General features: G+C 44.2%; 1 protein-coding gene across 5 annotated transcripts in view; it reads right to left on the reverse strand.

The window, feature by feature from the left end:
- Positions 1 to 26670, reverse strand: part of LOC106567682 (transcriptional regulator Erg-like) — a 105812-nt gene that overhangs the window by 56780 nt on the left and 22362 nt on the right. For 4 of the 5 annotated variants that reach the window (XM_014137254.2, XM_014137253.2, XM_014137249.2 and 1 more), the window contains exon 2: positions 10633 to 10715. In XM_014137254.2, coding sequence (XP_013992729.1) covers positions 10633 to 10671 — 39 coding nt within the window. In that variant the 5' untranslated portion in view covers positions 10672 to 10715. The remainder of the gene's footprint in view (positions 1 to 10632; positions 10716 to 26670) is intronic. The other variant, XM_014137250.2, reaches the window with a different exon arrangement.

Genomic DNA, 26670 nt, shown 5'->3' on the forward strand with positions numbered 1-26670 from the left:
ATATCAAGCACACAACCTAGAAATATGAAAACTAGAATACCCACATAGAAACAGTAACCTAGAACCTCACATAGAAATAATAAACTAGAATACCCCTCAGTCACGCCCTGACCTACTTCACCATAGAGAAACAATGGCTCTCTATGGTCAGGGCGTGACATGACTAGTCTCTCGAAGCACTTCATGATGACAGAAGTGAGTGCTACGGGGGCGGTAGTCATTTAGTTCAGTTATCTTTGCCTTCTTGGGTACAAGAACAATGGTAGCCATCTTGAAGCATGTGGGGACAACAGACTGGGATAGGGAGCGATTGAATATGTCCGTAAACACACCAGCCAGCTGGCCTGCACATGCTTCGAGGATGTGGTTCGGGATCCCGTCTGTGCCAGTAGCCTTGCGAGGGTTAACACGTTTAAATGTTTTACTCACGACAGCCACGGAGAAGGAGGGGGGGGGGGGGGGCAGTCCTTGTTAGCAGGACCGCAACTGTGGCATTGTACAGTCGTGGTCAAAAGTTTTGAGAAAATATTAATTTCCACAAAGTTTGCTGCTTCAGTGTCTTTAGATATTTTTGTCAGATGTTACTATGGAATACTGAAGTACAATTATAAGCATTTCATAAGTGTCAAAGGCTTTTATTGACAATTACATGAAGTTGATGCAAAGAGTCAATATTTGCAGTGTTGACCCTTCTTTTTCAAGACCTCTGCAATCCGCCCTGGCATGCTGTCAATTAACTTCTGGGCCACATCCTGACTGATTGCAGTCCATTCTTGCATAATCAATGATTGGAGTTTGTCAGAATTTGTGGGTTTTTGTTTGTACACACGCCTCTTGAGGATTGACCACAAATTCTCAATGGGATTAAGGTCTGGGGAGTTTCCTGGGCATGGACCCAAAATATCGGTGTTTTGTTCCCCGAGCCATTTAGTTATCACTTTTGCCTTATGACAAGGTGATCCATCATGCTGGAAAAGGCATTGTTCGTCACCAAACTGTTCCTGGATGGTTGGGAGAAGTTGCTCTCGGAGGATGTGTTGGTACCATTCTTTATTCATGGCTGTGTTATTAGGCAAATTGTGAGTGAGCCCACTCCCTTGGCTGAGAAGCAACCCCACACATGAATGGTCTCAGGATGCTTTACTGTTGGCATGACACAGGACTGATGGTAGCGCTCACCTTGTCTTCTCAGGACAAGCTTTTTTCCGGATGTCCCAAACAAACGGAAAGGGGATTCATCAGAGACAATGACTTTACCCTAGTCCTCAGCATTCCAATCCATGTACCTTTTGCAGAATATCAGTTTGTCCCTGATGTTTTTCCTGGAGAGAAGTGGCTTCTTTGCTGCCCTTCTTGACACCAGGCCATCCTCCAAAAGTCTTCGCCTCACTGTGCGTGCAGATGCACTCACACCTGCCTGCTGCCATTCCTGAGCAAGCTCTGTACTGGTGGTGCCCCGATCCCGCAGCTGAATCAACTTTAGGAGACGGTCCTGGCGCTTGCTGGACTTTCTCGGGCGCCCTGAAGCCTTCTTCACAACAATTGAACCGCTCTCCTTGAAGTTCTTGATGATCCGATAAATGGTTGATTTAGGTGCAATCTTACTGGCAGCAATATCCTTGCCTGTGAAGCCCTTTTTGCACAAAGCAATGATGACGGCACGTGTTTCCTTGCAGGTAACCATGTTTGACAGAGGAAGAACAATGATTCCAAGCAACACCCTCCTTTTGAAGCTTCCAGTCTGTTATTCGAACTCAATCAGCATGACAGAGTGATCTCCAGCCTTGTCCTCGTCAACACTCACACCTGTGTTAACGAGAGAATCACTGACATGATGTCAGATGGTCCTTTTGTGGCAGGGCTGAAATGCAGTGGAAATGTTTTATGGGGATTCAGTTCATTTGCATGGCAAAGAGGGATTTTGCAATTAATTGCAATTCATCTGATCACTCTTCATAACATTCTGGAGTATATGCAAATTGCCATCACACAAACTGAGGCAGCAGACTTTGTGAAAATTAATTAAAATTTGTGTCATTCTCAAAACTTTTGGCCACGACTGTACTATCCTCAATGTGGGCAAAGAAGGTGTTTAGTTTGTCTGCAAGCATGACGTCGGTGTCTGTGACATGGCTGGATTTTTTTTTGTAGTAGGTGATTTCCTGTAGACCCTGCCACATACATCTTGTGTCTGAGCCGTTCAATTGCGACTCCACCTTGTCCCTGTACTGGCATTTCGCTTGTTTGATTGCCTTGTGGAGGGAATAGGTACACTGTTGATATTCAGACATATTCCCAGACCTCTTTCCATGGTTAAATGCAGTGGATGGCGCTTTCAGTTTTGCACGAATGCCGCCATCCATCCACCCAGCAGTAGCAGTATGGCGCCGACAGAGATGGTCGCCTCGCTTCAAATTCTTAGGAAACTATGCAGTATTTTGTTTTTTTATGTATTATTTCTTACATTGTTACCCCAGGAAATCTTAAGTCTTATTACATACAGCCGGGAAGAACTATTGGATATAAGAGCAACGTCAACTTACCAATATTACAACCAGGAATACGACTTTCCCGAAGCGGATCCTCTGTTTGGACCACCACCCAGGACAATGGAGCTAATTCCAGTAGGCGACCCAAAACAACAGCGCTGCAGAAGGAGCAGACAAAGCGGCCACCTGGCCAGGCTCCGTAGACATGCACATCGCACACCGCTCCCACGTATACTACTAGCCAATGTCCAGTCTCTTGAGAACAAGGTATACGAAATTTGAGCAAGGGTTGCCTTCCAGAGAGACATTGTAACATTCTCTGTTTCATGGAAACATGGCTCTCTTGGGATATGTTGTCGGAATCGGTTCAGCCACCGGGCTACTCCATGCATTGCGCTGACAGAGATAAACACCTCTCTGGGAAAAGGAAGGGCGGGGGTGTATGCTTTATGATTAACGACTAACGGTGTAATCATAACAACATACAGGAACTCAAGTCCTTCTGCTCACCCTATCTAGAATTCCTTACAATCTTGTGCCGGCCGTTTTACCTCCAAGAGAATTCTCGTCAGTTATAGTCACAGCTGTGTACATTCCCCCTCAATCAGACACCAAAACGGCCATCAAGGAACTTCACTGGACTATATGCAAACTGAAAACCATACATCCTGAGGCTGCATTTATTGTAGCTGGGGATTTTAACAAAGCAAATTTGAGAACAAGTCTTTCCTAAATTCTTCCAGCATATTGATTGCGAGCGCAACACCCTCGACCACTGCTACTCTAACTTCCGCGATGCATACAATGCCCTCCCCTACCCTCCCCTTCGGCAAATCCGACCACGACGCCATCTTGCCCCTTCCGTCTTATAGGCAAAAACTCAAACAGGATGTACCAGTGAAGAGAACCATTCAACGCTGGTCCGACCAATCGAAAGCCACGCTTCAAGATTGTTTTGATCACGCGGACTGGAATATGTTTCGATCACCCTCAGAGAACAGCATCGACCTATAAGCTGACTCGGTGAGTGCGTTTATAAAAAAGTGCATTGGAGATGTTGTACCCACTGTGACTTAAAACCTACCCTAACCAGAAACATAACACCTTTATAAACCCATTATAGACCGTGCCTGAACAGAGAGTGTAACCAAAATGTATTGATGGTATGATTTGACGTTTTAAGAGCACACTGTGAAAAGCTCCAACACAGGGTCATGAGCCTACAAACAAACAATCCATGCTAGAGGAAAAACAGCAACATAGCGTAACCCTTCTTCCCAACCCCAACTAAACCCAACCAGTGGAATTTCCCAGAACCTCCAGTCCAACCCTCTAGCTGTCTGTTCGGGTCACTCTACCAGACACTCCAATAGAGTCCTTTGGCACCTTGCAAAGTGGTCCTTTTGAGAGCAACCTGCTGCAGGCTGGTTTCCAGACAGGGCCTCTGCCTTTGTCCCTCGCTCCATGCCAGGAATGGAGGACTTAATGTTTTTAGCTGAGCAGGGCTGGCGGGGCCGGGGCCCTGAGACACTACACGCAGTGTGCTGAAAACTTGGAGTCCTCAGTGGGATAGCATCAGTCATCCTGATGGTGGAAATAAACAGTCATTCCTGACTGCTGCTGTTGCTGCTTCTGGAGCTAAGACTGGCCCAGCCTGTGACAGAGCCTGGACACAGAGCCTGCACATTGAGCCTAGAGAGACTCTGAGGTTTATTTATGCTCCTCACATCCATGAACCCAGAGGCTTGTGCTGCCAATTAGGCAGAAAATGACTAGGAATTGCAATTGTATGGATGATGGAACAGTTACACTCTTAGAAAAAAGGATTTCAAAAGGGTTCTTTGGCTGTCCCTATAGGAGAACCCTTCATGGTTCCAAGTAGAACCCTTTTTGGTTCCAGGTAGAACACTTTTGGATTCCATGTAGAACCCTCTAGGATTATACCTGGAACCAAAAGTGTTCTACCTGGAACTAAAAAGGGTTCTTCAAAGGGTTCTCCTATGGGGACAGCCGAAGAACCCTTTTAGGTTCTAGAAAGCACCTTTTTTTCTAAGAGTGTACATCTGGTTGTTTTTACGTACAGTGAGGGAAAAAAGTATTTGATCCCCTGCTGATTTTGTACGTTTGCCCACTGACAAAGAAATGATCAGTCTATAATTTTAATGGTAGGTGAGAGATAGAATAACAACAAAAAAATCCAGAAAAACGCATGTCAAAAATGTTATAAATTGATTAGCATTTTAATGAGGGAAATAAGTATTTGAGCCCTCTCAATCAGAAAGATTTCTGGCTCACAGGTGTCTTTTATACAGGTAACGAGCTGAGATTAGGAGCACACTCTTAAAGGGAGTGCTCCTAATCTCAGTTTGTTACCTGTATAAAAGACACCTGTCCACAGAAGCAATCAATCAGATTCCAAACTCTTTGGCCAAGACCAAAGAGCTCTCCAAGGATGTCAGGGACAAGATTGTAGACCTACACAAGGCTGGAATGGGCTACAAGACCATTGCCAAACAGCTTGGTGAGAAGGTGGCAACAGATGGTGCGATTATTCGCAAATGGAAGAAACCCAAAAGAACTGTCAATCTCCCTCGGCCTGGGGCTCCATGCAAGATCTCACCTCATGGAGTTGCAATGATCATGAGAACGGTGAGGAATCAGCCCAGAACTACACGGGAGGATCTAGTCAATGATTTCAAGGCAGCTGGTGACCATAGTCACCAAGAAAACAATTGGTAACACACTACGCCGTGAAGGACTGAAATCCTGCAGCGCCCGCAAGGTCCCCCTGCTCAAGAAAGCACATATACATGCCCGTCTGAAGTTTGCCAATGAACATTTGAATGATTCAGAGGACAACTGGGTGAAAGTGTTGTGGTCAGATGAGACCAAAATGGAGCTCTTTGGCATCAACTCAACTCGCCGTGTTTGGAGGAGGAGGAATGCTGCCTATGACCCCAAGAACACCATCTCCACCGTCAAACATGGAGGTGGAAACATTATGCTTTGGGGGTGTTTTTCTGCTAAGGGGACAGGACAACTTCACCGCATGAAAGGGACGATGGACGGGGCCATGTACCGTCAAATCTTGGGTGAGAACCTCCTTCCCTTAACCAGGGCACTGAAAATGGCTTGTGGATGGGTATTCCAGCATGACAATGACCCAAAGCACACGGCCAGGGCAACAAAGGAGTGGCTCAAGAAGAAGCACATTAAGGTCCTGGAGTGGCCTAGCCAGTCTCCAGACCTTAATCCCATAGAAAATCTGTGGAGGTTCGAGTTGCCAAACGTCAGCCTCGAAACCTTAATGACTTGGAGAAGATCTGCAAAGAGGAGTGGGACTAAACTTGAACCTTCAGCTCCCTCCACAGATTTTCGGGACAAGTCTCTAGATGTCCTTGAGTGGCCCAGCCAGAGCCCGGACTTGAACCAGATCTAACATCCTGGAGAGACCTGAAAATAGCTGTGCAGCGACTCTCCCATCCAACCTGACAGAGCTTGAGAGGATCTGCAGAAAAAAATTGGAGAAACTCCCCAAATAGAGACGTGCCAAGCTTGTCGCGTCATATCCAAGAAGACGCTGTAATCGTGGCCAAAGGTGCTTCAACAAAGTACTGAGTAAAGGTTCTGAAAACGTATGTAAACATAATATTTTCGAATGCACTGTATAACCCAAACTTTCGCACACAACTATCCCACTGACACAAAAATGCATGCCTTTGTAGACTACATGATAAGATCTATTTCAGAGAAGAAAAAGCAATTGCCCACTGGAGAACTGTAGCATTTATTTTGGACTTTTTATATAGGCAGCTGAAAATAGCACAGGAAGCCAGAGATTGCCTCCCAGACCCCCCCACTCACACAGGAACACATAAAACAACCTGTGGTCTCTAACCCAGAGCCTTACACAGGATACACAGACTGAGAACCGGAGAAGCCAAAGAGTCAGAGAAACAGAAACAGGGTGAGAGACAAAAGATGAGAGAAGAATACTAAGAGAGAACAGAGAGGAGATGAGAGACAGGAAAAGAGAGGAGATAAAGAAGAAAAGACATGACAGAGGAAGGAAAGAGTGGGCACAAGAGAGTAAACTATGTCAACAGGAGAGTGTAGACACAACAGAGGAGAGATAGAATATAGGAGAGGAGGAGTGCGGGATGGATTACCTCTGTGTGCTGCGGAGCACTGTCTGTCTATCTCTCTCTCTAGCTGCCACGCTTAGCAGCACATCTGGCCTGGCTGACTGACTGCCTGCAGCCGGGGCCGTGCACAGATGTGAGCGCGTGTCAGCGTCTTGGTCACAACTTGGCAACCGCTCCGGCCCCGCACCGAGGCTGCCGGGTAACAAATGACTGAAATATCTACCCAGGTTTGCTCCACATGCCGGGCCTGCACATAATTGAATCGAAACGTGACCAGACCGCAAGTTTGTCTCCCTCTACCCCACACTCCCCCTCCTTGGTCTTAAAAAACACACACGACCAAAGAATCCAAAGAAAGAAAAAAGAGAGAGAGAGAGAGAGAGAAAAGGGCTATGGTCTGATCCCCGCGCAAATAAAATTCCTGAATTCTCAGATTCTCAGTGTCTCAGATTTCCTGGAACGACGGGCGAGAAGTCTAACCTGCTCCTCTTTGTCAGACTTGGAATTGTGAGGAATTGACGTGTGGGAATAGCACTTATAGACACGCTTATAGACCCGCAAAACACAGGATCAACCAGTCAGTGAGGATCTATGGTTTCCACAAGGTAGCAGTCCATTCAACTCAATGGTGACTGGATAGTCCCTGGAAATGTGTACAATGTTCCCATTTAGAATATACTTCTACAGAAGAAGCAGATCCCCTAAAGAGAAAAGAGAGGTGGATATGACACACAGATCATTGAGTCTCTGTATCCACAGTCTCTCCCAGTCTGTCCCCTACTCCCACAACTCACCAGTCCTCCACTCATACACAGACTTTGAGGTCTTTCACAGGGATATTAGATAGGACTGGGCCCCTCGATACAATATTACAATGATACTTAGGTGTCGATACGATATGTATTGCGATTCTCACAATTCTATATGTATGAAGCTCATTCCTGACTGCTGCTGTTGCTGCTTCTGGTGCTAAGAATGGACCAGCTCAGTGTACAAAACATTAGGAAAACCTGCTCTTTCCATGACCAGGTGATTCCAGGTGAAAGCTGTGATCCCTTATTGATGTCACTTGCTAAATCCACTTCAATCAGTGTCGATGAAGGGGAGTTGACAAGTTAAACGAGGATTTTAAAGCCTTGAGTGAATTGAGACATGAATGTGTGCCATTCAGAGGGTGAATGGGAAATACTAAATATTTAAGTGCCTTTGAACGGGGTATGGTAGTAGGTGCTGGGTTTTTCACACTCAACAGTATCCCGTGTGTATCAAGAATGGTCCACCACCCAAAGGACATCCAGCCAACTTGACATAACTGTGGGAAGCCTTCGAGTCAACATGGGCCAGCATCCCTGTGGAACGCTTTCGATACCTTGTAGAGTCCATGCCCCAACGAATTGAGGCTGTTCTGAGGGTGTTGCAACTCAATATTAGGAAGGTGTTCCTAATGTTCAGTACACTCATTGTATGTCTGCTGCAGAGAGACAAGAGAGAGCATGAGAAATAACCTACTTTTTAAAACCTACTGTTACCCGTCATTCAGCACCATTTGGAAGCACGACCTATGGAGGACATCAAATCACACATAACTTATTAATGTCATAACTGACTTATGTCATATGACACAGTCTCATGACTGTTGGCATTAAATTGTCACTTTTTACGACCAAATGCTGGGACATGCAGACTTGTTAATGGTATGTCAGATGCAGTACATGTAGACAACGACGTAGACTGCAATCTGCAGACTCCACGGTCCCGGGCCTGCAGCCAAACCAAATAGGAGTGATCACACACTGGAGCCATCCACAATGGCCCTATTGCTTCCCTCAAAAGACACAATCTCCCTATCATCCACTTGAGTCAACCCAATGCATTCACATATCTACTAACCTAAAATGTTAAAAGGTGAAATAATGCTACGATAACATCACAAAAGCACTACACACAGGTGCGAGGCTAACAAGGAGCCCAGACCTGCAGACAATACCACAAGGGAAACGTAAACCTCAGGTTTCATTGTCCAATACTGGACAATGAATAGCTACAATCCTGGACTATTTCCTTTTGGAAAAGTATTCTCCAGGCTGATATGAAACCCTATCCTGTGAATAGGATCCTTGGGGGACCCCCATCTGGTCGTCCTCTGTATTACTGAGGAGAGAAGGGGAATTTATGGAGATAAAAAGCGGCTCTGCAGCCAGTAAAATTAACGCCCAGCAGTCACACAGTACACTGTCATGGCTTTAGAATAAACAGACATAACACTGGTGGAGTCAATTGGCCCACTCTAATCCACTGGTATATGGAGAGAAAGGAAGAGGATGGGAAAAGCAGTCCAGCTCAATCATTCCCAGAAGAGGCCATGAAGGTTCTCACTCACACACATACCGGTCACTCACACACTTACACACGTGTGGCATGCATGTGCAGTGCGCACCACGTGCACATAAGCACGCATGCACACACACACACGGTGTATACTGCTTCCAAACTCTACTTCTCTGCATTGATACACTTGTGCATCTCCTCCATTCACAGTATCCAAATGGACTGAGGAGACTCTTTCAGTCACAGAATATGTCCAACAATGTACTCTCTCTGACTAATAAGTGACAAGCAATCCATTGACTAAAATCTAAAATGTTATCTACGTAATCCCCAAATGTAGTTATTTATCATGAGGGCCATAAACAATAACTAGTAATGATGCACACTCCAAGAAAGGTTAACTTCTCACCTTTCTGTTAAAAATAATTATACATTGCTGAGGTGTAGTCACTTTTAAGGACACAAGCTCAAGTACACAGTACAAATACGATCAGAATATGAAAATAGGAAATCATTTATATGATGTATTTTCTTTTTTTTTGTGATTAAGAGGCAAAGGTCGAGTCATGCGTCCTCTGAAACATGACCCGCCAAGCCGCGCTTCTAAACACTGGCTCACTTAACCCGGAAGCCAGCTGCACCAATGTGTCAGAGGAAACACCGTTTAACTGATGACCGTAGTCTGCCTTCAGGTGCCCGGCCCGCCACAAGGAGCCAAGTAAAGCCCCCCTGCCAAACCCTCCCCTAACCTGGATAACACTGGGCCAATTGTGCACCGCCCTATGGGACTCCCCGTCACGGCCGGTTGTGACATTGCAACAGCAGCGACGCCGCAACACTGTGATGCGCCTTAGACCGCTGCACCACTCGGGAGGCCACATGATGTATTTCCTATTCAACAAAACTGTATGAATAAGGCCTGAAATGACTTATATTTGTCTAAATATACTATAATCAATTTATAAAATAACACGATAAGATTTCACCTTCCTTATAACTGTAAAATACATCTTTGTATAATTAGTGTTAGAAAAAATGTGCATATTTTCTAAAGGTCTCTCATGATCAAAATGTCTTCCCCCATCGCTGTGAACGTCTCACAGAGCTCTATCTTGGCTTCCTGAACTCGTTAGGAACTTCCCTTTCACCTCGGATTAATATTGTCCGTCTATGACAAACAGAAAAAGGTTTTTGTTTCAAATCTATTGATTTTAGATTACTGGCTATAAATCAATCTCTGCATGTGCTACAGAGACAAAACCACTCTCTCCTGCTGCATTACCATGTAAGGATTCTAGGCATATGCGTTGTTAGTGGCTGTGATGTAGGGTTCAGCCAGGAGTTAATGGACAGTCGGAAGAGCGAATTAAATGGTAGGAGGGACATCCCAGCTTCAAATGGTGTCAGATTTCACATCCTGTTTCACACAGGCAGAAGCGACATACTCGTGTGCCCGTGAGAATCAGGGCTACTGCTCAATGCAAGCCATTTCGATATATGATGTCCACATGTCGATTTATAAGCGGAAATGTCGGTCAGAACCGGTACCAGAACCATGCAGCTCCCCAAAACAGGGGACTTTACGTCTGAGAGGTTTTAATGGTACAGCTGATCCAATGCAGTATGGACAAGGTTAAGTGTAGAGATGTTGTCTGGACCAGTGGACTTACTTTGGTGGGGCCTGCAGGATCTGCTCCAGTCTGAATCATGACCCCCGGCTGACATCAGAGACACGAGCAGCATACACAGCCTTCTACGAGAGAGAGAGAGAGAGAGAGAGAGAGAGAGAGAGAGAGAGAGAGAGAGAGAGAGAGAGAGAGAGAGAGAGAGAGAGGAGACATTCAATATCAATAATATTGTGAAATCATTACTCATATATTTCTGTGTGTACTGTATTATAGGGACTGTACTAATCATGTTGGTAATGGCCTGTGTCCACTAGCCACTGGGGGACACCCATCGGTTAACAAGGGTGTCTAGCCTTGGCAGGACCCACATAGACGACACAATACCGTGGATGAGCATTAACCCGGGCATGGGGAAACGACTCTAGACAGAGACCTCCATTTAGCGTGACGGGGCAATCCCCCCAGTTCCATAAATAAATGTACGGTCACGGCCGACTGTCGCTGTGAATGTCAGGCACATAAAAGCTCCATTGGGTCATAATATGTGGCCCATTAGGGTTAACCAGTGAGGCTGGAGAGGTAGGCACGTCTCCCACTCGCCCTGGGCTCTCCTCGCCTCTCTTCCGTCCCACCAGCCACATCTGGGAGCCATCAGGGCACAGACAGCAAGCAGCCCCCCGGCCACTGGGAGCTGAACCGGCTATAATTACTTACGCATGATTACGCATGTTAATCATAGGCTGGGCCCAGACGCCACCGCCACGCTTGTTTATTATTTATACTTCGTTAAGCAACGGGACGCTCTGATTATCCCGTGTCATTGCTTCATTATCACTGTCATGGAGAGCATGGAGAGGAGGGGAGTGTGTGGAGGGGTGGGGCGAGGGGAGAGTGTGTCTGTGTGTGTATGTGTCTGTGTGTGACTGTGTGTGTGACTGTGTGTGTGTGACTGTGTGTGTGTGTGTAGGAGAAGGAGGCACGCAGTGTAAGCAGCTCTTGAACAGCCCACACTTTAACCACGATGGGCCGTATGTACAGGCCACTGACCTCTAACAATTACACTCCATATTATTTATAGAAAAAAACATCTTGCCCAAAGAGTGTCTGCTTCCGTTTTCTTTCTCTGAGGGACACTGGTATCCAGCAGGTACCAGTGAAGCGTGGGTTCAAGTTAGGCATTGCTACGGTGATGGTCAACAGGCCAGGTGACATCATACCCTGAGGATGTCATAATGGGTGCCCTTTTGGCCCAACATAGTGTTCTCCCACTCACTCTGTCGCCCTACTGCCTGCAGTACTCTGATACCCTGTGGGGAACCAAAGGCAACCAGGAGGGCCAATTTATCATGACACACATACATGCCAGAGCACACACACTTATCATAACAGCACACACAGAGCAGGGAGCCACGACACACAGAACACCCCAACATATTCCAGAACACCCATGGAGGCCAGCCACCACAGCAAACGGAGCACACATGCGCACACACACAAAATATACCAGGGAAAGGTACTCCTGCAACTCAAATAAAGCAAGAAAATGATACCACATAATAAGAACTCTTTGTGCAATATGCCACATTCATAATTGGTTGGTGTTGTCCTATAAGAAACATGATATTGGTATCTGCCAATAATCTCTTTCATGGCCAGTTAGACGTAGTGTTAGTCACTCTCACTTAGATATCATATTTAAAAACTGCACACATTTCTCTCCACCTCATGAAATTAGTTATAAAATTGCTAAATCTTCTCTCCGCCCCATTGCAAAAATGTGTAGAATTGCAGGAAATTCACTTTCTCACCGCTGCCATGACGGATGGCGCTAAAATGTTTTGCTCAACAAAATTTCACGTAGGGACCCCAAAAGGATATGAATGTGGGTACGCAGACCCGCGAGTCACTGCCGCCCCACATGAAGAATTCTGATTTTTTTTTATGGCCCCCAACCCCATCAAAGTTGCCCATCCCTGGTGTAGAGTGGGTGACAGGCATACCCAGCCAGGGATAGAGTTATGCTGCTGCTGCTGCTGCTGCAGCAGCCAGTGGCATGTCATTTCAGCCAGAGCACTTATAATTATGCCCTGTTTTCTTTGACAGAAATAAAACTTTCCAGAGAGTAAAAATGCTCCAGGCAAGGAAAAAAGTGGCGAGTGACATCACAGCCAAGTAATTCATTTTAAAGTGGCTCAGATTAAGATTAAGCACTAAATTGAAAAGGTATGGCGGTAAGAAAAATTTGAACAAGCCTAATGCAATGGTAAATCTAAGCTCTGACGGTAGCGCTATAGGTCCAGGGGTGTGTCGCAAATATTTTTGCTATTTTCACTGCCTTTATTATGAGCGCAATGGCTTGCGGTGGCGTGAAAGGGCTGGGTTTTGATGAATAAACAAGTTCTAGACTTGACGAGGGCTTGGCCATTCACTGGCCAATCAAGACGTTCCATGGTTTAATACTGCATGCGTTTGTCTCAAATTCTGTAGGTTATTGACGGTCTTTGCGTTGTCATCAACTACAATTTCGAAATATCCTCATTGTAGTCTATTGTGAATTGATAGTACAGTTTATTAAATAGCATAAACTACAGTAACAAGTGATAGCAACATCCATTGTTTGTTTTATGTTTGGAGTGTTGACAGCCAACATTGATGTAATTGGCTTCAACGTGTATAGTCCTTTACGCATCGCACTTCTCCTCAAATAAAACATACTAGGCTTCTGTATATTGTATTGTACAGTGCATTCAAAAATAATTCAGACCCCTTGACTTTTTACACATTTTGTTACGTTACAGTCTTATTCTAAAATGTATTAAATAGTTTTTTTCCCCCCTCATCAATCTACACACAATAACCCCATAATGACAAAGCAAAAACTGGTTTTTAGACATTTTTGCACATTTATTAATAATAAAAAACTGAAATCTAACATTTGCATAAGTATTCAGACCCTTTACTCAGTACTTTGTTGAAGAAACTTTGGCAGCAGTTACAGCCTTCGAGTCTTCTTGGGTATGACGCTACAAGCTTGGCACACCTATATTAGGGGAGTTTCTCCCATTCTCCCATCTGCAGATCCTCTCAAGCTCTGTCAGGTTGTATGGGGGAGCGTCGCTGCACAGCTATTTTCAGGTCTCTCCAGAGATATTCGATCTGGTTCAAGTCCGGGCTCTGGCTGGGCCACTCAAGGATGGTGAACCTTTGCACTCTGAAGTAGGTTTTCATCAAGAATCTCTCTGTACTTTGCTCCATTCATCTTTCCCTCGATCCTGACTAGTTTCCCAGTCCCTGCCGCTGAAAAACATCCCCACAGCATGATGCTGCCACCACCATGCTTCTCCAGACGTGACGCTTGGCACTCAGGCCAAAGAGTTCAATCTTGGTTTCATCAGACCAGAGAATCTTGTATCTCATGATTCTGAAAGTCCTTTAGGTGCCTTTTGGCAAACTCCAAGCGGGCTGTCATGCCTTTAACTGAGGAGTGGCTTCCGTCTGGCCACTCTACCATAAAGGCCTGATTGGTGGAGTGCTGCAGAGATGGTTGTCCTTCTGGAAGGTTCTCCCATCTCCACAGTAGAACTCTAGAGCTCTGTCAGTGTCACCTCCCTGACCAAGGCCCTTTTCCCCTCGATTGCTCAGTTTGGCAGGGCGGCCAGCTCTTGGAAGAGTCTTGGTGGTCGCAAACTTCTTCCATTTAAGAATGATGAAGGCCACTGTGTTCTTGGGGACCTTCAATGCTGCAGAAATGTTTTGGCACCCTTCCCCAGATCTGTGCTTCAACCCAATCCTGTCTTGGAGCTCTATAGACAATTCCTTCGACCTCATGGCTTGGTTTTTGCTCTAACATGCACTGTCAACTGTGGGACCTTATATAGACAGTTGTGTGCCTTTCCGAATCATGTCCAATCAATTGAATTTACCACAGGTGGACTCCAATCAAGTTGTAGAAACATCTCAATGATGATTTATGGAAACAGGATGCACCTGAGCTAAATTTCAAGTCTCAGCAATGGGTCTGACTACTTATATAAATTAGGCATTTCTGTTTTTTTTTTTTTTTATAAATATGCAAAAGTTTCTAAACACCTTTTTTGACTTTGTCATTATGGGGTATTGTGTGTAGATTGATGAGGAAAATGTTTTATTTAATCCATTTGACCTGTAACATAACAAAATATGGAAAAACTGAAGGGGTCTGAATACACTGTATGTGTGAGGCACGTTCTCAATAAGCACATGGTGGGTGTTTTTAGGCACATCCAAAATAATAACAGGATCTGGTTAAAATAATGTAATAGTCTACATAGTTATAGAGGGATGTTTGTTCACTGTTTTGCTGCAGCTAAACTTGATCTTTCAATAAAGCTTTGATGAGTAAGATATATTTCGAAGCGGTCTCATGTGCCAAACCATTTATCGATTGTCTTAACTACTTGGCTAATGTATTGGGAATGACAAAAAAACAGCCCTCATTGAGAGGAGGCTACGCTTGGTTTTTAATCAAATGAAACGAAATAGGAAAAAATATATATACTATATGTTTCTAAATGCGAGGTTTACGGACACAAAAACCACATCTCTCTTGATCCATGTGCATACGGGCACTGTGCGTCACAGCTGGATAGGCTGAGCTTCCGTTGTCAAAATTCATGCCAGAATTCGGTTGGTCTTAAATATCTCCACCAGCGCATAATGAAATTGGAACCCTGGCACACGTGTTTATGGACACACCTCAGATATTGCCACTCCTCCCACCTCAGCGCAAGCGAGCTCATATAAGACAGGTAAATTGCCAATTCTTGCGCTACGGTTTGAAAATAGAAGAGTGCCGGCTTTAACAGGTCGACATTTCAAACGAGCGAGAGTTTGACATTTGCGCTGGCTTAATGCAAGACGAAAATAGAGCTCAATATCATACGGATACTATATGTGAAGACGGGATACTTCTTGGTCAAAAAATTTACTTGGTTACTATGGCCTAATTTCTTCCATTTAGTTAAATGATAGGCCGGACTATTCTGACTACTCCGCCAAGTCCATATCAATGTCCACAATTTAGTATGACAACAGCTTTAATAGCTCATTTGTCCTTGACGTTGACAGACACGATAGATAAGCAATGTGGATAAAAATATTCCCAAATGGCCCGAAATGGAGTCCCACTGGACCCAGATGTCAATTCAATGTCTATTCCACGTTGGTTCAATGAAATTTCATGGAAACAACATTGATTCAACCAGTGTTTGTCACATCATATTTCTAATAGCTGTGGTGCTGCTGATGACAGTGTGTGTTGTAAATGTAAACTCAGAACCAGCCTGTTATATTAACAACCAAAGCCAAGGGGCATTGTGTGCTGGTCATACTGACATCATTGGCCCCAGTCAATCTCAGTGGTGCCATTATTAGGTTACAGAGACCATAAACTCCACCATTTAATGTCACATTAGTTGGAAAACAACAAAATGTGCCCGATCACCTCTCCCAGACTCCCACGCAACCTATCTTTAGCTATTTAAAAACACATTTAAAGGCATTTAGCGAGTCCTACTTAGAGGAAGCCACCCACATTCACATAAAATGCAATTTGCACAACCCTCTTTATTATTTATATGTCCTTTAAAAGAAAGGAAAAAAGCACACTGGACTGGATCAGAGATCTCGAGCGTTTTCAGTCATCTGTATCTCATTCATATTTTATCTAATTTGACTTCTCTAAAATTGCCCCATGATCTCAGTGTGGGGCTGTGCTGCATGGCTGACTGATGGTGTTGTTTTACAGTGAAACACACAAGATAATTAATTTAGAAAAAACACTGGTATATCTTGGAGACTGTATTGGGAAGTTGTAGGGTGTACTACTATGTCTTTGTGGGGTGAACTGTGTCTTTGATAGAGTAGTCAGCATATGCAAGCTCTGCAGGGGAAAGCCATCTAAAGCAATAAAGCGGTGGTCTTATCAGCCGTGCTCTAATAGTCCTTAAAGAATTTCACTACTTAGCATACAGTATTTTCAGCAAATTAGGCACATATGGTTGTGGAGAAAGGTTGGCCTGCACACACACTGACGCAGACAGACACAGACACAGAGACACACACAGGCACACTTTGGTCTCGTGATTCTGCAGTCAGAAATGTTGGCATGCTCCTCACTGTTGTGGTGTTGCATTGTTTTTGCCATAAGATGAAGGTGCTCTGTAAGTGCAAGGCTTCAACAGAACATTCCTCACAAATGCTATATGATTACTGTTTAGGAAAAGACACCATTCTACATTTTTGCTGCCAGAATGCTACTATGATATTCTTTAGAAAGATACAGTATATTATACAGTTGATATCTGTCTGTAGATGCCCATGTCACTCCATCTATCTCACTTTCCTCAAGCTATGGTCTGTCTCCACTTTTACGCTTAGAATAGCACATGCTATAGCACAAGAGGAACACCTATATGCGAATGATGTTCATTGACTACCGTTCAGCATTCAACACTATTGTTGATCCTGGACTTCCTGATGGGCAAACCACAGGCTGTGAGGATTGGCAACAACACCTCCACATTGGTGATTCTCACAAACTTGGTATTACTCTTGGTAAATTTTGAAAAGACAAAAACAATTTATTTTTATTTTGTTATGGATAAAAACCATCTCAAATTATTGTCCATGTTAAATTATCTTAACTGTTCAGATTTCCAAGACTGTGCACAGAACAATCTCATTACCTTAAACACTTGTAGAGTTTGAAAAGAACCATAGCAAGGTTACTACAACAATATTTCATAAAAGAATATGACATTTTGGTTTTAAGTATATTTTAATCAGTTCTCATTACTGTAACGTGTGGCATGTTCATAACCTGTTTTTTTATATTTATTTATGTTTATTAATATAAAAAAGTACACAAATGACCCATTTTATGCACAGCTTAAATATTTTTAATTATGTCATATTATTCAGGGAATATTTTATCATTGATGATACATTTCAGTAATGAGGTCCATGTTACGGTAGATGAGAGACCGCATTATGGTAATGATCAAATGAGCAAACGGTACTTTATAAAGAGCAAAGAATATCATTTTTAACCATATTAATTAATTCCCCACCACCACCCAGCACAGCTACCTGCCGCCCCAAATCGGCATGCTGTTTGTGCAACTGCATTTTCTGAATCAGATAGCCTATTCAAAAATGTTTGCCTAAATGCGATTCAAATGTGATTAAACACTGACCAACACTTTAGTTCCTACCCTGTCATAACACCTAATTGGCTTTTGAATTTGTTGTCATGCCAAACAACACCAACCATAGCATTAGAATAATCCTTCTATTTCTATGATTCCAACAGTTCATCCAAGTGTTTTGATCTATATTGCAAGTCAAATAATAATCTTTGGTATAAAAATCGCAAGTAGATTATTTACCCATATTGTGCAGCCATACTAACAACCTGGTAACTTTACCAGTATATGCCAACATTTGTTGGCACAGAAAGAAAGGAAAATTGATATCTTCTTCAGGAGAAGTGCTTCAAAAGTAAGTAGGATTCACATAGGCCTAATGTAGGCTATATCTCAATCAATTTAAACATCTAATATTATGTGGTGCTCCTAACTGTTCTACCAATGAAAACCACTGTTACCAATGAAAATGTGTAATTTAGAGCCCTGGTTACAACACAGGTATATAAAAGCAATGTAATGTGCATTGTTACCAAACCTTTCTGTAAGAGCGGCAGGTAGCTTAGTGGTTTGAGCGTTGGGCCAGTAACCGAAAGGTTGCTAGATCGAATGCCCGAGCTGACAAGGTAAAAATCTGTTGTTCTGCCCCTGAACATGGTAGTTAACCCACTGTTCCTAGGATGTCATTGTAAATAAGAATTTGTTCTTAACTGACTTGCCTAGTTAAATAAAAGGACTCAATAACACTCTTGTCTGCAACTTTCCTTTCTATATACCTCTCTTTCCTTTCTTCTGTACTCCTCAAGCAGCTCTGGATTTCTGTACAGTTGCTCTCTATGCTTCTCAACCTAAGCTTTTGATGCCGCCCTCTTTCTTTCCTTATCTGCCAATCTTAATAACACAAAGTTTAGATTAATCCAATTGTTCTGTTTATTAGACTACCTCATTATTACACAACCCCTAAAGGGGCATTACACTCAAATGTTATGTTTATTAGATCTTTCATACCTCAAAAGTAGTCTTATGGGGATAGGTCACCCGAATTACAAAATGACATTGGTACTGTACATTGGTTTCCTTACCCTGTAAGCAGTCGATGGACAAGATAAGACAGCAATCCATGCTTTCGTTTTATTTAGCATTTATTAAAGCACAAAACCAATGCAAGTGGATATCCCCGATATAAGCATTTCCACATTCCATCTCCAAATCATCCCAAAGTGTCAAAAATGTATTGTATAGCTCCTTTAAGATGATTTGTAAATGAAATGAGAAAAATGCTAATATCAGGGATATTCACTTACATTGGTTTCGTGCTATAAATGCAAAACATTTGGAGACAGTGACCAGCTAAAGAAAACCCAAGCATGAATTGCTGTCTTAACTCATTCATGGACTGCGTACAGGGTAAGGAAGCCAATATGTATTTTCTTAATTTCTGGGAACTACCCCTTTAAGTCCACATCCCAGGCCATTCATTGTGTAGATAAACATATGCAATAAAAAATAAATGAAAAGATAAGAACGAAATAAGATCTAGAAATTATATGGTGTTCATCTTTTCCTGTTGGTGTTGAGGCATACAGCTGGCTCTACACAATCAATGGCATGGGGTGTGTATTTATCTTGTGAAAAGCATGATCTATAGGCACACACACTAAAAGTTAGTACAGGTGCTGACTAACAGTGAGTAAGCTGTAGTTTATAAAAAATATATATACAGTATAACTCCCAGTAGTGTATTGTGTAAATCACCAAAGTTTCGGCATCATCTTGTATTCATCTTGACAATTCATCTTTGAATTGTTTTGTGTAATGCCCGTTTAACACAGTTTATATCAATGTTTGTAGTGTAAAAGTGAGCAGAAGACGAATGTGCAAGTAGAGATACTGGGGTGCAAAGGAGCAAAAAAATAAATAACAATATGGGGATGAGGTGGGCCAGGTGAGCCGGCACCATTCTCACCCAGAGCTCTCTGTTGCACACATGTTTTTGTATGTTACGTTTCCTGAGTTTTCCCCGCATTCCCAGCATAAGGCGCTCATCGATTCAGGCGCGGCTGGGAATTTTATAGACAGGTCATTCGCCCATAGTTTAGGGATCCCCATTGTTCCAGTGGCTATGCCCTTCCCAGTTCACGCCTTAGACAGTCGACCATTAGGGTCAGGGTTGATTAGGGGCCTCCGCTCCTCTGGGTATGGTGATGCAGGGGGGTCACAAGGAGAGAATCAGTCTCTCCTCATTGACTCTCCTGCGTTTCCCGTGGTGCTAGGCCTACCCTGGTTAGCTTGTCATGACCCCACTGTTTCATGGCAACGGAGGGCTCTCACGGGGTGGTCGCGAGAGTGCTCGGGGAGGTGTTTAGGGGTTTCTGTTGCTGCTATTACCGCTTATAGCCACAGCGATTGAGTCAATGCACGGGGCACGCTTCTTTACCAAACTAGACCTCAGGAGCGCTTACAACCTGGTGTGTATCCGGGAGGGAGACGAGTGGAAGACGGTGTTCAGTACTACCTTGGGGCATTATGAGTACCTCGTCATGCCGTACGGGTTGATGAATGCTCCATCAGTCTTCAAAGCCTTTGTAGACAAGATTTTCAGGGACTTGCACGGGCAGGGTGTAGTGGTGTGTATTGATGACATTCTGATATACTCTGCTACACGCGCTGAGCATGTGTCCCTGGTGCGCAGAGTGCTTGGTCGACTGTTGGAGCATGACCTGTACGTCAAGGCTGAGAAATGCCTGTTCTTCCAACAGTCCGTCTCCTTCCTAGGGTACTGCATTTCCACCTCAGGGGTGGCGATGGAGAGTGACCGCATTTCAGCCGTGCGTAATTGGTCGACTCCCACCATGGTAAAGGAGGTGCAGCGGTTTCTAGGGTTTGCCCATTACTACCGGAGGTTTATCTGGGGTTTTGGTCAGGTAGCGGCTCCCATTACCTCACTGCTGAAGGGGGAGCAGTACGTTTGCAGTGGTCGGCTGAGGCGGACAGGGCTTTTGGTCACCTGAGGGCTCTGTTTACCTCGGCTCCCGTGCTGGCCCATCCAGATCCCTCTTTGGCATTCATAGTGGAGGCATCCGAGGCTGGGATAGGAGCCATGCTCACTCAGCGCTCGGGTACGCCACCGAAGCTCCCCCCTGTGTCTTCTTTTCGAAGAAGCTCAGCCTGGCGGAGCGAAACTATGACGTGGGGGACCGGGAGCTGTTGGCTGTCATCAAGGCTTTGAAGGCGTGGCGACATTGGCTTGAGGGGGCTAAACACCCTTTTTTCAGATCGAGACTCCTGCGGTGGACAACTGGTTCAGGCGCGCGGAGGAGACATGGGACGCCGCTCATCTTCACCTTCAGCGGGCCGTGCTGCGCCAGAAAGCCAGCGCAGACCGTCACCGCAGTGAGGCCCCGGTGTTCGCACCGGGGCTGGCTCTAGACCCAAAACCTGCCCCTCCACCTGCCCTGCCGGAAGCTGGGGCAGCGGTTTGTGGGGCCATTTAAAGTCCTGAGGAGACTGAACAAGGTTAGATACAGGTTACAACTTCCCCCCGATTACCTTATTAACCCCTCGTTCCATGTGTCTCTCCGGTGCGGGAGGTTCCTCCACCCCCTCTGGACATCGAGGGGGCCCCGGCGTATTCCGTTCGCTCCATACTGGATTCGAGGTGTCGGGCGAGGGGCCTTCAGTACCTTGTGGAGTTGGAGGGGTACGGTCCGGAGGAGAGATGCTGGGTTCTGGTGGAGGACGTGTTGGACCCTTCAATGCTGCGGGAGATCCATCATCTCCGTCCGGATCGCCCTGCACCTCGCCCTACAGGTCGTCCCTGAGGCCGGTGTCGGCAGCTGGAGCTGGAGCTGCACGTCGGGGGGGGGGGGGGGGGGTACTGTCACGACTTCCGCCGAAGTTGGTTCCTCTCCTTGTTCGGTCGGCAGTCGACGTCACCGGTCTTCTAGCCATCGCCGATCCACCTTTCATTTTCCATTTGTTTTGTCTTGTTTTCCCACACAGCTGGTTTACATTCCCTCATTTCTTGTCGTGTATATAACCCTCTGTTCCCCCCATGTCTGTGTGTTAAATTGTTTATTGTCAGGTTGGCACGCTTTCGGCTGGTGTGTGCCGGGTTTTGATTTGTACCCATGCTTTGTGGCAGCCGGTACTTTGTACTTGGTTATGTGTACTTTGTGCTGCCTCACTTGTTCTTTGGGCATTTGTTTTTGTGACGCGATTGCGTTCTGTTCAAATAATTGCCTCAGTAAAGTGCTTTGTCCACTCATCTCTGCTCTCCTGCGCCTGACTTCCATGCACCAGCTACACCCACCGTTTGACACCATCAGACTCTTGAACACTTGAACTGGACTGACCTCCTCCACTGAATCTCCACACCTTAACACACATGCCCTCCCCCCTTCACTGATACATGTGTAAATATTGTACTATAAATTATGCCTTCCTGTATTATACTGATGCTAAAATATGTATTCTATTCTACTGAGCCATTTACTTTCTTTGTATTCTTCTCTTTTATTATTTCTTATTGTTGTTATTTCTTATTGTTGAATTGTTGAGAAGGAACCTGCAAGTAAGCATTTTGTTGGAAGGTGTACCATGTGTATCCTGAACATACAACTAATAAAACTTGCAACTTAAAACTATGCTTATCTGGTGAACACAAGATCTAAACAAATGTATAATGAGCACCAATAACTTTGGGTTATTTTGGCTTTTCACAGTGCGTCATCTCATCTGGCTGCCTGGAGTCATAAAGCATAGCATTCTAACCCCATTCATGCCTGTGGCCCTCATGGTCTGTAGTCCTCTCCACATATAGGCTAAAAACAGACAGGGAATCCAGCCTTCTCACTCCCTGTGAACCGCTAACATTATGACAAGTTTCACTTAACAAACAAACTCTCTTTTTCTCTCTCAACTATAGGAAGAGCACTGCCAGGTAGAATTTGTCATGGTGGAAATGATTGATTTTGTATGCAATCTAATAAAGCTCACCATAAATCCATCCAACCATCTGGCTAGCTGGCTGGCTCTCTGTGTGTCTGTGAGTCTGTCAGTCTCTGTCTGTTTGTATGTCTGGCTGGCTGGCTGTCTATCTGGCTATCTGTTTGCCTGTCTATGTGCATAGCTTCACAGAAATTAAACCAATACATGGACAATCTGATCATGTGCAGAGAAGCTCGATCACTTCTATGAGTTTAGCAGGGATGGTTGAATTTAAGCCTGGGGCAAATAAATACATTTAAAGCTTCATGGAAAGCTGTAACAATAGCATTGCTTTGACTCCACCTACGCATGCATTGGATATTTGTAGAGCAGTGCGTCAAATTATTCAGCCTTTCCAGCTAACCACAAACCTCTTTCATTTGAAATGTAACAGTGTCAGTTTGCTGAGAGGGAAAAACAAGAATACAACTTAATGACTTAATACAGCTAAAAGGGAATCAGATGTCATACGAGGAAAAGCATGAACACTGACACTTTACATTGACAAATGGGCTTTGGAAAAACAAAAGTTATCTGAAGGGCTGATCACATGTAGGATCAAATCTGTGTTTATAATATAAGTCAAAGAGGCTTATGCAAAAAAAATGAAGCCAAATAAATATAGCCTACACACTAAACCACAATACAATGACTCAGTCAAATTGAAGTAAATAGAGAAACATATGCATGAGCCATACTATAGTCAGTGTATATTTACTTCTATGGGACAATCAAACAAATGGTACAGCACCAATACATTGACTGACTGGATATTCTCTGACATTATCTGACATACAGTGCATTCAGAAAGTATTCAGACACCTTGACTTTTTCCCCCCTCATCAATCTACGCACAATACCCCATAATAACAAAGCAAAAACATTTTTTTTGAAATTAAAAAATAAAACGAAACTGAAATATTACATTTACATAAGTATTCAGACCCTTTACTCGGTAATTTGTTGAAGCACCTTTAGCAGCGATTACAGCCTTGAATTTTCTTTGGTATGATGCTACAAGCATGGCACACATGTATGCAGATCCTGTAACTGGTGTGCAAAACAAACACTCAAATTTGGCGCCATATGTCAAAGTATTGTTGGCAAACGACATGCGCTCCATGACAGGGTCTGAATCATTTCCAAATGCACTGTAGCTGGTATCATTCTGCTACAAGACCATGGTGCTTGCCTACGGAGCTGTGAGGGGAACGGCACCTCCGTACCTTCAGGCTCTGATCAGTCCCTACACCCAAAGAAGGGCACTGCGTTCATCCACCTCTGGCCTGCTCGCCTCCCTACCTCTGCGGTAGCACAGTTCCCGCTCAGCCCAGTCAAAACTGTTCGCTGCTCTGGCACCCCAATGGTGGAACAAGCTCCCTCACGACGCCAGGACAGCGGAGTCAATCACCACCTTCCGAAGACACCTGAAACCCCACCTCTTTAAGGAATACCTGGGATAGGATTAAGTAATCCTTCTAACCCCCCCCCCCCCCCACCCTCCCCCCCAAAAAGATATAGATGTACTATTGTAAAGTGGTTGTTCCACTGGATATCATAAGGTGAATGCACCAATTTGTAAGTCGCTCTGGATAAGAGCGTCTGCTAAATGACGTAAATGTAAATGTGTTCCTTGTGGCTCAGTTGGTAGAGCATGGTGTTTGCAACGCCAGCATGGTGTGTGCAACGCCAGGGTTGTGGGTTCGATTCCCACGGGGGGCCAGTACCAAAAAAAAAACTGCACGAAATGGAAATGTATGCATTCACTACTGGAAGTCGCTCTGGATAAGAGCGTCTGCTAAATGACTAAAATGTAAAATCATTCTCCTAAATAAATGTAGTTCTCAGGTAGTAACCAGAGGACTGTTGGCAGGTGGCATGTCTTTGAACTTCCCTACCAATCTAATAGAACACGTCCAGCAAAACACTGACATTAGACAATAAGGTGAATCAATCCACCAGAGAGGAGAAAGAGAATGACCTGTTGCCACAAGAAAAGAGCAACTAGTGAAGAACAAACACCATTGTAAATACATTTATTTTCCCTTTTGTACTTAGCTATTTGCAAATCGTTACAACACTGTATATACTGTAGACATAATATGACATTTGAAATGTCTCTATTATTTTGGAACTTGTGAGGTAATATTTACTATTCACTTTTTATTGTTTATTTCACTTTTATTTATCCATTTCACTTGCTTTGGCAATGTAAACATATGTTTCCCATGCCAATAAAGCTCCTTGAATTGAATTGAATTGAATTGGAGAGAGAGAGAGAGAGAGAGAGAGAGAGAGAGAGAAACATGGAACCAAGGACTGATCAACCCAATCCACAAAAGTGGAGACAAATTTGACCCCAATAACTACCGTGGGATATCAACAGCAAACTTGGGAAAATCCTCTGCATTATCATTAACAGCAGACTTGTACATTTCCTCAGTGACATTTTTTTTACAGTACTAAGCAAATGTCAAATTGGCTTTTAACCAAATTACCGTACGACAGATTATGTATTCACCCTGCACACCCTAATTGACAAACAAACAAACCAAAACAAAGGTAAAGTCTTCTCATGCTTTGTTGATTTCAAAAAAGCCTTTGACTCAATTTGGCATGAGGGTCTGCTATACAAATTGATGGAAAGTGGAGTTGGGGGAAAAACATACAACATTATAAAACCCATGTACACAAACAACAAGTGTGCGGTTAAAATTGGCAAAAAATACACATATTTCCTTCCACAGGCCATGGGGTGAGACTGTGATGCAGCTTAAGCCCCCCCCCCCCTTAAAAGTCAGTGCTTCTTTGCTTGACATCATGAGAAAATCTAAAGAAATCAGCCAAGACCTCAGAAAAAAATTGTAGACCTTCACAAGTCTGGTTCATCCTTGAGAGCAATTTCCAAACGCCTGAAGGTACCACGTTCATCTGTACAAACAATAGTACGCAAGTATAAACACCATGGGACCACGCAGCCATCATACCGCTCAGAAAGGAGATGCGTTCTGTCTCCCAGAAATGAACGTACTTTGGTGCGAAAAGTGCAAATCAATCCCAGAACAACAGCAAAGGACCTTGTGAAGATGCTAGAGGAAACAGGTACAAAAGTATCTATATCCACAGTAAAACGAGTCCTATATTGACATAACCTGAAAGGCCGCTCAGCAAGAAGCTGAGCAAGAAGCCACTGCTCCAAAACCGCGATTAAAAAAGCCAGACTACAGTTTGCAACTGCACATGGGGACAAAGATCGTACTTCTTGGAGAAATGTCCTCTGCTCTGATGAAACAAAAATAGAACTGTTTGGCCATAATGACCATCGTTATGTTCGGAGGAGAAAGGGGGAGGCTTGCAATCCGAAGAACACCATCCCAACCGTGAAGCACGGGGGTTGCAGCAGCATGTTGTGGGGGTGCTTTGCTGCAGGAGGGACTGGTGCACTTCACAAAATAGATGGCATCATGAGAAGGAAAATGATGTGGATATATTGAAGCAACATCTCAAGACATCAGTCAGGAAGTTAAAGCTTGGTCGCAAATTGGTCTTCCAAATGGACAATGACCCCAAGCAAACTTCCAAAGTTGTGGCAAAATGGCTTAAGGACAACAAAGTCAAGGTATTGGAGTGGTCATCACAAAGCCCTGACCTCAATCCTATACAACATGGGCTGAACTGAAAAAGCTAGGGCGAGCAAGGAGGCCTAGAAACTTGACTCAGTTACACCAGCTCTGTCAGGAGGAATGGGCCAATATTCACCCAACTTGAGGAAGGCTACCAGAAATGTTTGACCCAAGTTAAACAATTTAACGTCTTTGGGATAGGGGGCAGTATTTTCACGGCCGGATAAAAAACGTACCCGATTTAATCTGGTTACTACTCCTGCCCAGAAACTAGAATATGCATA

This window comes from Salmo salar, chromosome ssa13, assembly GCF_905237065.1.
Source record: "Salmo salar chromosome ssa13, Ssal_v3.1, whole genome shotgun sequence".
NCBI lineage: Eukaryota > Metazoa > Chordata > Actinopteri > Salmoniformes > Salmonidae > Salmo > Salmo salar.